The sequence below is a fragment of the Antrostomus carolinensis genome, unplaced genomic scaffold, assembly GCF_000700745.2.
Source record: "Antrostomus carolinensis isolate BGI_N321 unplaced genomic scaffold, ASM70074v2 scaffold6861, whole genome shotgun sequence".
Classification (NCBI taxonomy): Eukaryota; Metazoa; Chordata; class Aves; order Caprimulgiformes; family Caprimulgidae; genus Antrostomus; species Antrostomus carolinensis.
The window spans coordinates 2,359-18,602 of NW_010291990.1; the positions used below are offsets into that span (position 1 = coordinate 2,359).

A 16,244-nucleotide genomic window follows, 5' to 3' on the forward strand; every position below is an offset into this window, starting at 1 on the left:
CGTGATTTCAAGGTGACCTCAGAGAGCAGAACCTGGGGTTTCTCTTCATCCACATGGCCAGAAAAATACCACCTTTCAAAATACTCCGAGTGGATCCTGAGAAAGGAGGAGCCCTGAGAGTCACTGATTTTGTACTATTAATCCCAAAAGACTCATATATAACAAATATATTAAAATATATATATTATTGAGGATTAGGGAGCTGGGTTTGCTTATAGATATATGTACGCACATATATTTGTACATCTGTTAAAAATATATATAAATAACTTTAAAATTGATGTACAACTGGATAGTCAGAGGCTCAAATACCAAACAGGAGGCTGAATACTGGAGAGGAATACCAAAGAGACACATCAGCTGGATAGGAATTAATTAACCAAGTGCCAGTGTCTGAGTGATGGTAAGTGTTGTCTTACGCTGTGTTAGGAGGACTATGGTGTGTCAAACAAGGAAAGTAATTATTCTGCTTTGCTCAGCACTCGACAGCCCTCACTTCTATAGTGTTGGGAGCATGGTGTTTCAGGGGAAGGCAGGCAGCCTGCGAGCAGAACAGTGGCCAGAACAAAGGGGTATAAATCCTACAGGAAAAGGGTGAGAGGACAAGATACGCCCAAGCTTTTGGAAACAAAGAAGAGAAGGTAGCAGCAGGAGAAACTAAAACCTGGTAATCAAGAAAGGAGCTCAAAAGATAGCACTTGTTGCCTAAGAATTTTTAAGCACTTTATAAATGTGTGCTTTAAGCTCCATGGTTTCCCTGGGATGCATATTTTATTGAAGCCATTTGGTGTGTGGCTGAATTGAAATAGAGAGTTTAAGGGGTTTATTGAGCATGGCAGAGAGGGGCAGGGCAGGCTCTGGCTAACTGTTCTTCTGAAGCTGGTCTGCAAATTGCGTCACAGATTAAAATGTGGAACACAACGGAGGAAAACAAAGATGGTGACAGATCATGCTCTTCTTCAAACCCCTCTCTGCTACTCATCTCTCACTGAGTAGGTCTCTGTTGGGTTATTAATCCTACGAGCAATTGGACTGAGGAAAATTACCATGGAAATTTTGCAGTCACTTTCATTACAGATATTATTACTGGCTGCCTATTGTAATCAGCAAGGTCTATTTCATCAGTGTGGTGTAGCAATTTTCATTTCCATTCTCTTGCGTATGCTCCAGTGAACAATAACAGGACAGTCTGTGAGGAACAGCTATGATTACAAGCTGAGAATGTAAATTTTGTCGGATGGGAAGGGGATGGCCAATTCCAAAGTTTCCTCTTCTCCCACCTGCAGCGGCGCAGATTTGTTTCAGGACACGCTAATGGAAACACTTTTCCTCCCCTATTACTGACATAAATCTAAGAAGCTCTAAGAGAAGATTTCAGATAGTTGTTAAAGCACATGAGCTCTTGCAGGTAGTACCTTTGGCTTTCAAGGAGGTTAACTGTGGTACCTGCAGAACCTGAAGTCCTCCCCTTGGAGATACTGAGGCACTCTCCAGATGACTCCTTACCAGGGAAGCCTTACAGTTTGGGGAAGGCTGCTGCAGGCCAACAGGTATGTTTCTATACTTCCATGCCTACATTTGCACCAGGAGTGCTACCATCCTCTTACTGCAATGCCAAGGCTACACCACACTCTTCTCAGGTTGCCATTAAAACCATTATGCTGCTATTACCACTGACACAAGTCCTCTCGGCTACAACCATCCCTGGGTTCAGCTCTGGTCATGCTTGTGCTGGCATGAATTAGGAACAGCACTACCATAGCCAACAAACTTCAGCTTTTGGTTTGTAAAATAAGTAAGAGTGGAGAATTCTTCCCAGGGTGTCAATACCTCTAGCACACTACCTTGAACATCAACGCCATCATTATGGCCACTAACATCGTACCATGTACATAATTTTGTCAAGACCAAAGGCCAACCCCATTATAGATGGTGCCATGAGGAGGTGGCGGTGTTCAGCTGGTTCCTGGTCCTTTTTTTTTCGTTAACATTCCTTAAGAAATAGAGTTAAGTCATCTGTTTACCTCCAGTTGTTCACATAAGGCAGTGAATCATTTATGATTCTTACCACAGGACATGATCAGACTGATTGATTAATTCTCTTGTACCTGTGATTTCTTCCTCAAGCACTGATCCTCAGCAAAGTGACATTGAAATAAATCTGAAGCCTGAGAATAATCTTTCATGTCTTCATCATCATCTGCTTACTAGGGCTCACTAATAACATTACTTATGACCAGAATTGATGCCCTCAGCTGATTAGTTATATTTTATTGCCACCATCTATAACCAAGGCACCTGTGTGAAGTCCAGGCTCATTAAGGAAACACTCCTGAGGCCACAGCCTTGCCAGCTCCTGATCCCTTCTGGGCAGGGATCTTCAGCCCCAGGGTGTCACCCACAAACTGACATCTCCCCAACACCAGGTCAACCCTGCACACTGCTCATCACAAACTTGGGGTATCAGCTCATGCCTCCTCCCCACTGCAGCACTGTGCTAAGTCATTAAAGGTAGAAGGAAAGTAGGGGTGGGCAGGGACACACATGCCTGGTAGAAGCATCAGCACCACTTCACTTACCTCCCTCAGGATTTTGAAAGCCTCTGTCAAAGCCTTGTTCACAGTCCCCACTCCTTTTGCCTGCAGTTCCTCCACCAGCTGCTTGAAATGCTGGCAAGGAGAGAAGAGAAAAAGGCAGCAGTGAGTTACAGGCAGAGGACAATCCCTTGGACCAAGGGAGGAAAGGGTCACTTGGGAAAGTCCATGCTGTTGGGGCTCCTGAGCCTTCACCACTGCTGGCAGGGCAGTGCTGCACCATGGTGGATGGAGGTGGGACAGTCAAATGGCCACTCTTGGCAGTGCTGACATGTCACACCTACCCCCAGGCAGCCAGGGCAGAACTGCCTTTCTCAGCCTGTGGTCCATGGAATATCAAGCAAGGGAAAAAAACTATTAGAAAACTATTAGAAATCAGACTTTCCCCTATAGAGTCATAGAGTCAGAGAATTGTTTGGTTGGAAAAGACCATGAAGATCATCGAGTCCAACCGTACCTGTCAACTACTAAACCATTTCTGAGCACCTCATCTACCTGTCTTTTAAATCCCTCCAGGGATGGGGACTCCACCACTGCCCTGGGCAACCCCTGCCAATGCCTCAGAACCCTTGCAGCAAAGAAATTCTTCCTCACATCCCATCTCAACTGCCCTGGCCACAACTGGAGCCCATTTCCTCTTGTCCTGTCCCTTGGGCCTTGGTTGAACAGACCCACCCCCACCTCTCTCCACCCTCCTCCAAGGGACTTGCACAGAGCCACAAGGTCTCCCCTCAGCCTCCTTTTCTCCAGGCTCAACACCCCCAGTTCCCTCAGCCACAAGGGAACTCAGCACACTTGTGCTCCAGACCCTTCCCCAGCTCCGTTGCCCTTCTCTGGACATGCCTTTTGAAGAAAGGTGGTTGTAAGAGACATGGAGGAGTGTGTTACCTCTGTGGTCTTAATACTGACGAAAAAACCAACCAACCAAAAAAACCCAACACAACAGTAAGAAGAGCTAAAAATACAAGCCAGCCCAGAGGGCAGTGGAGCAGCAGATGCATACTGACCACCTCAGGGCTGCTGGGTCAGAGCAGCAAACCTCCTCCTCAGAGAAAGCTTGCAGGCAATGCACCCTGGTGAAGGATCAGGCCAGGCTGAGAACACATTCACCAGGAAGGGGTTGATTTTGATCCTTTCTGAGGTCTGAGGATGTGGGGTTTCAGAGATGGAGAACCTTTGCCCTCTGCATGTTGTTTTTCCACAGCAGCCTGGGCCAGGTCCACTCATATTCTGGCAGTAATGGTGTTGATTCTGCTGTGACATGGGGAAGCTGGTTGCTGGAGTTTAACTAGCTATGAAACTATAGACTGGTTTGGGTTGGAAGGGACCTTAAAGCTCTTCTAGTTCCATCCCTCCTGCCATGAGCAGGGACACCTTCCATGAGACCAGCTGACCTGATGTTACAGCAGCTTCTTGTTAGCAAAGGGGAACCAGGGACTTGGAAGACACCACGGAACTGGTGCTTCTTTCTGCAACACAAACCCACACACATTGAGGAGATGGTTGTTTCTTGTCCCTAGAGTTTCAGGCTGCAGCATCTTAACCCCCTTGTACTTACTACATCAAGAGAACTACCTGAATAACATCACCAAGAGCCTGGTACTCACCTCTCTGTTATCTCTGTCTGCTTGGACCAGGATACCCTTAAAACAGGGTTCAAGAAAATGAACATAATCATTGTACTGCAAAGAGAAAATGGAAAGAAAGGGGTTGTAAGGGAAGAAAATTCACCAAATGTGTTCATGCCCTAGGTGGATTGCTGGAAACAGTATGCAGCATTGTGCCATATTATATGTATTTCCCTTAAAAAGTGTTTGTAGTGAACATGGCAAATTATAATTTTGATGAATTTCGTATTTGTTTAAATAATTTTGGCATTTAATCATAGTGTTTTGCTGTGTTCTCTCTGGGCATATCCACACAAAGTTACTTTTTTTTCCACTCACACTCTAGAGATTTTCTCCACGCTCTATTAGTTTGTGCCCCTGGCCTTGCTTCTAGCACTATTCACATATATTTTTGACTTCTGAAGACTGAGTCCCAAGTCACCAGCTAAACCTTGCAGGTGGTTTTATAACCTAATGTCTGATGCCTCTGGCACACGGCTGAACGATAACATACCAACTTACCATACATCCACCAAACTGGGATATTAGTGGGGTGTATGCTTCTAGCCTGATACACACGTGAGGTAAAACGTGCCAGTGCAAACCCTTTCCTGCAAGGTTCAGAGAAGTGTAATTCCTAAAAGCCATTCCTAAAAAAAAAAGGCTAAGGGGCTGCTGATGCTCAGCTGGTTAATAGGAGCTCAGGTCAGGCTGTAATGTACCTGAGCCAGTAGGTTCTTGGTGCAAGTACAGTAAAGGAATAGATATTAAATACCCTTTCTGGGATTGTTTTCAAAGAAAATATTAAATTTCCAACTCTTTAATGACTTCCCTCCATTTTTCTGCCAACACTGTTCACTCTTCCATCTATCCAAGACAGAGCTCTCACCCTTAGAGTTTCTATCTTACACAATAAAAAGGTATCAATAAAAAGTAGACTTTATATCTCAGCAACTGTGACCTGGAAAACTTTTATAGAAAGGAACCTGGAGAAAGAGATGGTGCTTGAGTTAGCTTTGAAAATTAGGAGGTGAGCAGCTATTTGCCTTTAACCCCAAACCCCCAGTCTTGGCATGGATCACAGAAATGTTTTGCTTTCTGTGGTCAGCAGTGCTGGTTCTGTGAGGGTAACCAGCCCATCCTCATCCTGGCCAGGGCTTAAAAAGGGAGAGAGTAAAACTGAGGCAACCTGACCAAACTCCATGTGGACCTTTGCAGGTTGACTCTTAAGTGGATTGCAGCCTTGCAAGATGCTGATGCACAAGAAGGCATATGGTAGCCACAAGTCTACTGGACCCAAACACAGTATTATGCTATGCTAGGTGAATTTATTGGGTCAGGTCCCTGGTAGCTCAGGTGTCTCTCTACAGCACTTTATCTGTTGCAGTCATGTCCCTAAGTAAGCAAAGAGATGCAGCTGACATCTTCCATAGAGGGGAGTGAGATGACTTAGCAGCCACCCTGCTGACCACATGAAGCTGACTTCCCAGGGGTAATTGGTTTTAATTCCCCATCCAACAGAGGTGCTAAGTGTTGTAGTTACACCACTGTAACACCTGTAGTTTGCTAAGGGGATCAAAGGGTTGGTATGAGGGACAAAGAAGACAACTCTGCACTGGAAACAGAATCCCAGAGTTGCCTCTATTGGAAAAGCCCTTTAAGATCATGGAGTCCAACCATGAACCCAACACTGACAAGTCCCTGACTAACCCATGTCCCTCAGCACTGTGTCTACACGACTCTGAAATCCCTCCAGGGATGGGGACTCCACCACTGCCCTGGGCAACCCCTTCCAATGCCTCAGAACCCTTGCAGCAAAGAAATTCTTCCTCACATCCCATCTCAACTGCCCTGGGCACAACTGGAGCCCATTTCCTCTTGGCCTGTCCCTTGTTCCTTGGTTGAACAGACCCACCCCCACCTCTCTCCACCCTCCTCCAAGGGACTTGGACAGAGACAGAAGGTCTCCCCTCAGCCTCCTTTTCCCTAGGGACATACTTACTGCAATGATGTTGACAAAGTCATTTTCTCCTAGAGTATCTAAAATAGTGACGATGGTGTGTTTGGCAATGGTCATCCGCAGGCCCTTCATGCTCCCACTGACGTCCACAATGATGACAATGTCCTTGGGAGAGGTGGCTGCTTGGATGTACCTTTATAAAAAGAAGAATATAAGGAAGCAGGGTGAGCATATGGGGAGGAGGGACATGGGGTGTGCTGCTGTAACATGATGGTAGCTGCAGCATAATGTGCACCAGGAGCACAGCTATCCAACAGGATTGGGCTGGTCATCTGATCGTGTCCTGAGCTGGGTTTCTTTTTAGTAGCTACAATAGTGCTGTATTTTGGTTTCAGCTGGGATTTGTTATGAGAAAAACATTGATAACATACCAATGTTTTTGTTCTGTCCCTGGCAGTGAAGGACTTTGTGTTTGTGTGTCTGCAAGGGCAAGATCTCACAGGGCAAGGAATATTGCAATGGATCAGCTCCATGGGCATTGAGCTCTGCCAAGGGGCTGTTCCATCTCCTGTCCCCCGTGGGCAGATCCATGAGGGGCTCTTCCTCTCTTGCTCTCTCTGGCTTTGGCTCGGGCTCTGGCTCTCCCGGGATTGTGGCTCCTGCGGGACTGTGATCTGGGAACGGGCCAGGCTTGGTCAGCGGGTGGTGAGCAATGGCACTGGGTATCACTCATTTGCATATTTCATTACTACTATTATTATTTGAATATCTTTACTATTTTAAGTTTTATTTTATTTCAATTATTAAGTTATTCCTCTCTCACCCTAGGAGTCACCTTCCCCTTGCCCCCCCAATTCTCTCCCCTATCCCCTGGGTGGGAGCAGTGAGCAAGTGGCTGTGTTTGGCTGTTAGCCCAGTGCCAGCCCAGTGCAACCACCAGATGGGTCCCTTCCTACCAACCTGCCTCTCCCACCAGCCTCAGCATCTCATTTCCTGCATTGGCAAGTGCTGGGCCTGCTGCATACCTATGTCCAGTTTGAACTGAGGGTGCCAGTTTCTAAAGCCTCCTTTAGAGGAGTAAATGTCCTGCAGTTCTGGAGTCTGAACAGCCCTGTGCACCTGGTTACAGCACTAGAAGGAAGGCGACACTGGTGGTGATTTCCATGCGGCATGTGTTGGATGCCATACGGAAAGCCAGCGCTGGCAGGTGGTAGGGTAGGCTTCCTAACCTGGCATTGCCTTCACTGATATATCCCTTATCTCACATGGGGCAGGAACTGCCAATCAGCAGCTCACCAAGGTGTCACCTTGGAAAAGAGGGAGAGAAGAAGGCAGGGAGGTGCTTTAGCTAAGTCCCTCCAAAACCCTTACCAGCCGCGATTCCTGCAGTCGAAGGAGACAACTCCGTTCTCATCTGGTGACCACTTTATTCCTGGAGGAAACAGCAAAAGGAGCAATCAACAGACACAGACAGACAGGCATCTGCTCCCTGCTTCCCCGGCAGCCCTACTTCTGCTGTTCCCTGCTGAGACCCAGCTACCCTGCGGGGACGTGCACGTCTGGCCAGCAACAGCAGCGGCCGTTCTGCAGAAATACAAGCAGAGCTGCATGTTCTTCAGCAGTTCTCAGGAAACTGTTTATTAAATTTCTATTAAAAATATACCTAGGCATAGTCTGTTTGAATTTCGAGAGCAATTGTGCTTACTTTAAACTTTCTGTCACTTTGATGTAGTTCTCAAACAATGTATTTTTCTCCCCAAGGGTGGTTGAGAGCATAAAAAAAGCAGCAGCTTGTCCCACATTCCTGGCTAAAGATTCTGTTCACAGTCATCCCTGCTTTCCCCTTCTACAAGATGTGAGAGGTCAGGGAAGAAGGGCACGCAGCCATCTGATGGAGAAGCCACCAGGGCAAGCTACAGCTGTGGAGGATCTCATGGGTTCCTCCGAGCAAGGGGCGTCCCTCTTGTGCTGTGACCTTACATGCCACTTGCAGCTGGCAAATGGATAACAAGTCAGGCCAACCAGCTGCGTCTGCCATGTGTGGCCCTGGGGAAAAAAGGGTTAATGCCTGCTGTAGACTCTGTTCTTTCAATCTCAGCAGCACCAGCTCATGCATTGAGTCTTCTTGCCTACTGCACCCTGCTCTTCATGGGCCATGCTGCCCACAGGCTTCCCAAATTGGGCTTTTCCATGGCACAACCCCTGTTCTGCAAGGCTAGTGGCTTTGCATCAAGAGCGCGAAACCAATCTCTGCTCTTTTACCTGGGTAAAGCCTGAAGAATCCAGTGGAGCTGCCAAAGTATTGCCAGGTCAGTGTGGGATCTCTTTGAAAGTTGTCCACAAAAATAGGATTCAAGGCTTCTGACATGTAAACACCATTCAGGATGTCAGGATCTGTGGGGAAAAAAAATGAAATATTGGGGAAAAAAGTGTGCACAAGAGAGGAGGACATCCCCCCTACCCTAGATGGAGGAGGTAGATGGGAACAAAGTCAACCCCAGGAGGAATGCAGCCTTGTTCAAAGATAGTTTTCCTTATGGTCTGCAAAAGCCATGTCCCTTTATCCCAACCTCTTCCCCTCACAATGACATCTATCCCCTTGGCAGCACCTTTCCAACAGACATTGCAAAGGGAATTGAATGCATCATCCAAGCAAATCCTGGAGGGCAGGTCACTGCTGACCACTACAGGTGATCTCAGCTTGATCACATGCTATTATCCCCATTTCTCTTTCCAGCCTTGTCTACCCTTGAGCATTATGTCTGGTTGGAAGAGGGCTCCAGAAGACCCAGGTTTACATGCCGTTTCTCTCTCCCATCTGTTTCCTCACAAGTTTTTGGTTCTATTTCTTCTTCACCTTCCCTTTCTTTTGCAAAGCCTGAGCTGTCCTCCCTTGCCCTGATCTCATCAGAATCAACAGGAAGTTGCAGACTTGCAAGAACTCATAAAGGGAAGTGAATATTTGGTGTCTGCATTGACTCATTGCCTCAGGGGACCAGACAGTGCAGCAGCAATAGAAAAAGGGAATTATAAGAAACTGGTTATTGTGGGATTAATTGTATTAATGTGGAAAGGGATGAGGCTTTGACCTACCACTTCCTGTTTAGTCACTTCACTAAAGGCAATTTTGGTCAAAATAGGGGAAAAAATTGAACTGTGACTCCCTAGCTTCCTGTTTAGTCACTTCACTAAAGGCAGTTTTGGTCAAAATAATAGGGGAAAAAATTGAACTGTGACTCCCTAGTGATGAGGCCAAAGTAACTCATGCAGGAAGGGAACCAGAAGAGCTGTGGACAGCTAGGCTTGCTGCTGTTTGCGAGAGAGGGAGTGAGTACTACCAGGCACTGCCCCCAGGAAAAGCCCTGGGCATGGAAGCAGCCTTCCTCCTTCTCCTGCTCATCCTCCAGCCATAGCCAGAGCAGCTGGATGGTTTGTGTCCAGTAGTACAGGCAAGAAATCAGCTATCTGATTTCTCTGACAGCAGCCACTTGGCCATGCTATAGCATGCAGAAAGAGTAGGAGTAGTATCCTTCTTCATGTAGTAGCCTACTTCTGCTGTAGCTACCCACAGCCAGCTCTGCTGCTGGCTCTATTGTGTGCAAGATTTCAGTGTCTGGGGCTGTCAGACCAGATGGAATTAGTTTTAAATCTTGGGAGAAAGGGAACTCCCTCTATTGTTGCTCTAAATAACGTAGCAGTTGTGAGCACGGCCACCAGCGCCTGCCCCATCTGGTCCTGAACATTGTAAATGAGCTCCATCTATGAGAGAAGTAATGGTGCCTTTTTTTCTTGCCAAAACATATGCAAGGGGAAAAGCTGGTGGGGAGGAAGACAAGGAGCCAGTTCAGGCAGCTTCAAATCTTGGCTAAAAAGAGCAGTAAACTTAGGAAAATGACAACTGGTGTCTCAGCCTGTAGATTCAGCAGTCTGATGACCAGCCTGGAGATTGGCCAATTTCTGGTGGGAATGTGCAGTGGGAGAGGACACAGACCAGGCACAGATGAAGCCACATGAGCCTCAGTGCCTCCCTGGGCTCCCACAGCTGCCAAAGGCTTGCTGAGAACAGAAAATATCCCAGAACAGTCATGTCCCAGTAGCAGTTGTGAATTATCCCCGGTCCCCTACGGATATGCTCACAGGAAATTAAGAATGCTCCCGTGAGGTGTCAATGCCTCATAACACAAAGGTACTTCTGGTCTAAATTCTCAGCTGAAATCAATTAAATCATCGACACTTACAGACCTTGACAAATCTGACCCTTTGTATAGAGTAACAATTGCCAATGAATTAACATCACTGTTTGTTTCACAGTGTCTTTGGTTGGGTAGATGGACCCTAGGAGACTACACAGAATTACACAGAATTGCCTCTATTTGAACAGGCCTTTAAGATCATCCAGTCCAATCATGAACCCAACACTGACAAGTCCCCGACTAACCCATGTCCCTCAGCACTGTGTCTACACCACTCTTCAATCCCTCCAGGGATGGGGACTCCACCACTGCCCTGGGCAACCCCTTCCAATGCCTCAGAACCCTTGCAGCAAAGAAATTCTTCCTCACATCCAATCTAATATCTATACTGCCTGCCTAAAATGGAGGACTGTCCATCAACAGAAGTCTTCCAAAAGCAGGTCATACCTAAGCCCTGTGACAGTGACAGACTACAGCGCAGACATGACCATTTCTTCAGACAGCACCTTTCCAGCCCTGTTTTCTGACAGTTGTTTTTTTATATTCCCATACTTTCTTTCAGTATTATTACTAGTAGTTTCCACAGCAACCTACTAGTAGTGACTAGAGGCCATCACCTTTGTTGTAGACGTTGGTGGGGAGCTGGATATCACTGTATGTTGTGTTCACCAGCAGGTTATTGAAATGCTCATTTGGCTCCAAAAGGAATTCGTCTCCAAGCTCCACATAATTGTCATCTTCATCCTTCTCATTAATCAGGAGAGAGTTGTAGTAATCAAACTGTTGATGAAGACAATGGAAAAGGGAAAGGCAACAAGAGAGGATAAGACAGACTATTAACCAGTACTGCCAGAAAAAAAAAAAAAAGCTCTTTAAAACCAAAAAAATAGAGACATCTGGAGAATTCTGGTTTCAAACAGGATCAAGAGGAGTGGCAAACACGAGCCATTTCCTGTTGAAAAGTGTCCAACTGCCCAAATGATGGTTTCTGCCCAATTTCTTATTGTCAGTTGCCCACATGAATGAAAGTGTGGTCACAACTGACAGCAGAAGAGCGACCTGAAAGCAAAGGGACACAGTGACAGATTCCTGTGGTCCCTCAGAGGCATTGAAGTGACCAGCTAGAGAGGTGGAGTGTCTCACTGGGTCCAGCTCCCAGGTCTGCTACAGGGCATGCGGATGCTGACCTTACTTGCCCTATCTCTACAACTGTCATTTACTGGAGTTAACTCCTGATGTACATCCAGCTGGGATTATCCCCTCACTCTGTCACTCCAAGCAGAAGGTGCTCACCAAGAGCAAATAATAGAGCAGAAGGTGCTCAAAGACAACAGTTTTCCCCCCTGTGAAGGCCACTGAGGTTTTTGCATCTACAAAGTCTTCACCCTTGGATAAGATGTTTTCAAGATGTTTTTGTTGACTTTATCTGAAGGCAGATGTTATGTAAGGGTTTATGTTCAAGCACTGTCAGGACTCAGGGGGTGCAAACTGTGTGTGCAAATACAGGGTCATGTACCTCAGCTCTCCCATGACCCTTACTGTGAATGCAGCTGACCCAACTAGCATGACTGTGACATCATTCTCAAATGAAGAGGTAGGTGAGGTGAAATAGGTAGATAGCTTCATTTCCAGAAGCATTTTCATTTCCACTTTTTCCCAGCATGGAGAGGTGGACTTGCAGGGGTAGCCTGTACTTCTGCTGAGCAGTCTCTGCTTGTGCTGTGAACAGTGAACTTCTTTCATCAGAGTTGTTACTCCAGTTCCCTTCACCAGCAATAATCCCATAGCTTGGCTACAGTTTTTAACAGAAAGCCAATTATCCAAATTGCTTGGACAGCATCAAGCTTTCACCTAACAGAGTGTCCTGACAAGTGGATATCTCCAGGGTAGAGAAGAGATGATGGGAACTGTTGAGAGAGATGGTGAGAAACTCGGCTCATTGGGTTAACAGTTTGCTGTGGGTATTTGTAACAACATCCTCCTCACTGCTCGTACACACTCAATTTTTAGCTCATTTTCCAGTCAAGTAACCCACAAAGCACCAGCTAATTCTCACTAACATGTCACATAATGACAACGTTGGTGAAATGCCAGTAACATCATGCAACTCAATGTGTTCCCAAATCCTTTCCCTTCTGCAGCCAAAGGGATTGACCTCCTAGGTGCTACTAGGTTTGGGATCTGCCAAGGGAATCGCTTACACACACTGGTTTCTAGACAAGCTGAGTGTTGTGAAGACAAGGAAACTCCTAACCTGTCTAGGAGCCTGAGGTGGCTGCGTGCTGCCAGACCTGCCTTTGGTTAATCTCTCTGAGAACGTGTCATATTTTGTCACCAACAGAGATAAACTTACCTCCAGTGAGGAGTTGTACTCATGGTTCAGATCTGCATCTTCTGCTGCTTCCACCAACCTCTAATGCAAGTACACAGAAAGAAAGAAAGAATGATGAGCAGGTGCTGTGGAAAGCCCTCCAGAAGCTCTTCCAGCTGTATCAGTCATTCACTATTAGTGAAAAGACACACAACTGCCTTCTTCACCACAACACAGAGTCACAGGGCTATAAACTTCCCTCTTTACCTCCTTTTCTGCTGACCTTCCATTCTGTGCTGCAACTTTCCAGCTTGGAAGGTGTATTCACAGCTATTTATTGCCAAGTATATTCACACCTACTTACTCCAGAGTCCCTACTAAACCCCTGGGCAATCTTAGGTATCACAGGCCATACACAAACAGAAATATGTCCCTTTAGAGAAACAACAGCCAGAGATTTAATTTCATTTTCCATGAACCCTTCCAAAAAGCCACGGGAAAGGCATTTCAGACCCAGCCTGATGTCAGTATCTCATCAAAGGAAAAAGCCTTGTGGGAGTCTCAGTCTGGTATTGTTACCGAGACAAAGGCCACGACTTGATTTTGTAAAGGGCTCAGAGATACTGTGGCCATTTATAAGATTTTACCATTTATGGAAGGCAATATAATCAACTTGTATTTTCCAGTATGATGCTTCAGGGTATTAATTCTCCATTGGTACAGACTGGGAAGGAATCCAGCTAAACACGTACGTGTTTTCAGAGTTGTACAATCAGCGACAGTCTCAGCAAAACTACTTTTTGCTCCTTCACAAAAGGCAATCCAAACATAGGAAAAGTCTGGCTAGGAATTTAATGTTATGGGCCAAAGCTCTGGGTCTAAATATGCCCACATTTGATATTCAAATGGTGTGTTTCTGGATGACTTTTCCACATTACACACCTTAAACAATCCAGGCTCTGTGACTACAGAAATATGCTTTTCATAGTGGGTAAATATGAGGGAATATGATAGATCCTTAGATGCAAGAAGTAAGAGGGGCCATAACGATTACCTGCTCTGATCTCCAACACAGCAACAGCTAAAGATCTCTTGTCACCTCCTCCACACGCTTTCCCATGTACACAGCTGGAAATCCAAGCACCTTCCTTGCAGCTCTTGTTCAGGGGCTGCAGGAATTTCCCTCCAGCCACACACACAGCTGAAACAAGCTACTAGTCTTCAAATGGCCAGAACACATTATGCAAGAATGAACTTTATTTTCACTTGTGAGAGGTTTTGGGTTTTTTTTTTTCCTCTTTAAACAGCTCTTTTCTCCTAGGAGAGTGATGAACTTTATTTTCACTTGTGAGAGGTTTATTTTTTTTTTTCTCTTTAAACAGCTCTTTTCTCCTAGGAGAGTGTTAATTCCCTCATATTTATTCCTAGACTTTGTTTTTATCTTATTTCCTACTTTTGGCTGAGGGAGAAGCCAGCATTCCCTTGTCTGAACTCCCACATCCTCCCACCAGTGTCTACTTAAAGCTCAGAGCGAGCAGCCAGCTGCACCAGCAGGCATTTGGTTGGGCAAGGAAGTCCTCATGCAACCTCTGCGCCCACACACTGCTGGTACAGGCAGGAGGCCTGTGTCTACTGCTCTGGGGCTGATGGGAGAGGACTTCCTTCCCATAGGTCTCATTGGTCATACCTCAACAGCTTCGACCTTCCTGCGGAGCATGTTTTCCATCTGCTCCGAGAACTTCTTCACCAGCTCCAAGCCATCCACCTCTTTGATCTTCAGAGTTGGCTCCACATCTTTGTACTTCTACCCAAGGGAAAGCAGAAAATGCTGCTGAGTAGGAGGCTTATAAGAGGGATGAATCTATTGTTGCTAGCTGGGAATTGTCTTTGGTGAAGACAGACATGTTGAAAGATTTACCACCTTCTCCTCTTTGCCTTTCCTCCCTTTTCACCCCATAATTTGAGTGTGTGCAGATCACTGGCTGTAACAAAAAGCATATTGACTAAGTAAAAGCAGTTAATCCAATGGTGAGCTTGTGGCTGTTGAAAACAGCTTCAGTACCTGAAGCTATTGGTGCCTTAAATAAGAGAGAAGCAGAAGCCTGACTTTTGAAAACCTAAAATACACATTGTGCTTACATCCATGATAGCATTGTCACAGAATGGTAGGAGATGGAAAGGACCTCTGAAGATCACCTAGTCCCTCACCTAGAGTAGATCGCACAGGAAAGTGTCCAGGCAGGTTTTGAATGTCTCCAGAGATAGAAACTCCACAACCTCCCTGGGCAGCCTGTCCCAGGGCTCTGGCACCTTCACAGTAAAGCAGTATTTCCTTAAGTTTAGGTTGAACCTTCTGTTTTCCAGTTTGTGATCATTGCCCCTTGTCCTGTCACTGAACACCACTGAGAAGAGCCTGTCCCCATCTTCCCAACCCACCCTTTAGATATTCATAAGCATTGTTGATGTCTCCCCCTTAGCCTCCTCTTCTCCAGGCTAAACAGGCCCAGGTCTCTCAGCCTTTCCTCCTGTGGTAGATGCTCCAGTCATACACATCACATACCTGACACTTACTCAAGGCAGAGGGAAGGGCAAGAGAATGGAGTTGCACACTGTCATCACATCACCTCCTATGCATGCCCCATACATGCTCTGGGGCACTAGTGGGAGAGATGTCATGCTAGTGCATGTCCTGTTCTCCCACAGTGCCCTCCTATCTGTAGGGTGACTTGTCAGGTGTGTGGCAAGAAGGATCTACTCAATGCTTAGGTGAGAAGCTGCCAAGGAAAGGTCATCAAGACAGTGATGATGCTACTTATTCCACATGCATGAGCATGCTTTGGGCCAAGAGCAGCACACAGAGGCCATTCCCAGAAACCAGGAATTATGAGCCTGGCTACTTAGTGCTGTCGCCACTGGGAGAGATGCTGTAATGAGGAGGATCTGACAACTTTAGAGAAAACCAGTTACTTCTGATCATGTTTCATATAATCTACATGTTAAAAAAACCTGAGAGCACTTCCAAACTGGGTAACTGTAATCTGCCTCCCTCAATCTGCCCTTTCAAGACTGGACACAATGGTCTTTATTTCTCCTTTTCAAAAAAAAAATCCTCAAACTAACAAAGACAGGCAGAAAGAAAGAGGAAAAAAGCCTGCAAAAGGATACAATACAATTAACCTACTTCAGAAAAGACAGAGCCTTATCTCCCCACCGATGTGGAAGCACAAAGGCAACCAGTTGAATTTCCCTGGTCCCTCATCATCATTTCTCTCTGTAGTGTATACACATCCCCTCCAACTTCATGTTGTATTAGCATCATAGGAGCAATCTCAGCCAGAGCTGGTAAAAAATGAGGTGGTGAAGAGGGTAAGAGGATGGCAGGGGCTTCAGTAGCATTTTTGAATTAGAAGAAATCCAAAGAGTGACAGGACACTGGGACAGGTTGCACAGAGAGGGTGTGGAGTCTCCATCTCTGGAGATGTTCAAACCCACCTGGACACCTTCCTGTGTGATCTGTTGTAGGGAACCTGCTTTGGCAGGGGGGCTGGACTGGATGATCTCCCGAGGGCCCTTCCAAAC

At 46.2% G+C, this 16,244-nt stretch overlaps 1 protein-coding gene across 1 annotated transcript in view; it reads right to left on the minus strand.

Moving 5' to 3' along the window:
• Positions 1–2,579: 2,579 nt before the first annotated feature.
• LOC104531795 (voltage-dependent calcium channel subunit alpha-2/delta-4) overlaps positions 2,580–16,244 on the minus strand; it is a gene marked incomplete at its 3' end in the record, with an annotated part of 23,725 nt that continues 10,060 nt past the window's right edge. Inside the window, exons 3-10 of the mRNA XM_010176794.1 lie at positions 14,353–14,469; positions 12,708–12,767; positions 10,972–11,134; positions 8,424–8,555; positions 7,533–7,593; positions 6,204–6,354; positions 4,202–4,276; positions 2,580–2,669 (exon numbers count right to left, since the gene is read on the minus strand). Of these exons, the coding sequence (XP_010175096.1) occupies positions 2,580–2,669; positions 4,202–4,276; positions 6,204–6,354; positions 7,533–7,593; positions 8,424–8,555; positions 10,972–11,134; positions 12,708–12,767; positions 14,353–14,469 (849 nt within the window). The remainder of the gene's footprint in view (positions 2,670–4,201; positions 4,277–6,203; positions 6,355–7,532; positions 7,594–8,423; positions 8,556–10,971; positions 11,135–12,707; positions 12,768–14,352; positions 14,470–16,244) is intronic.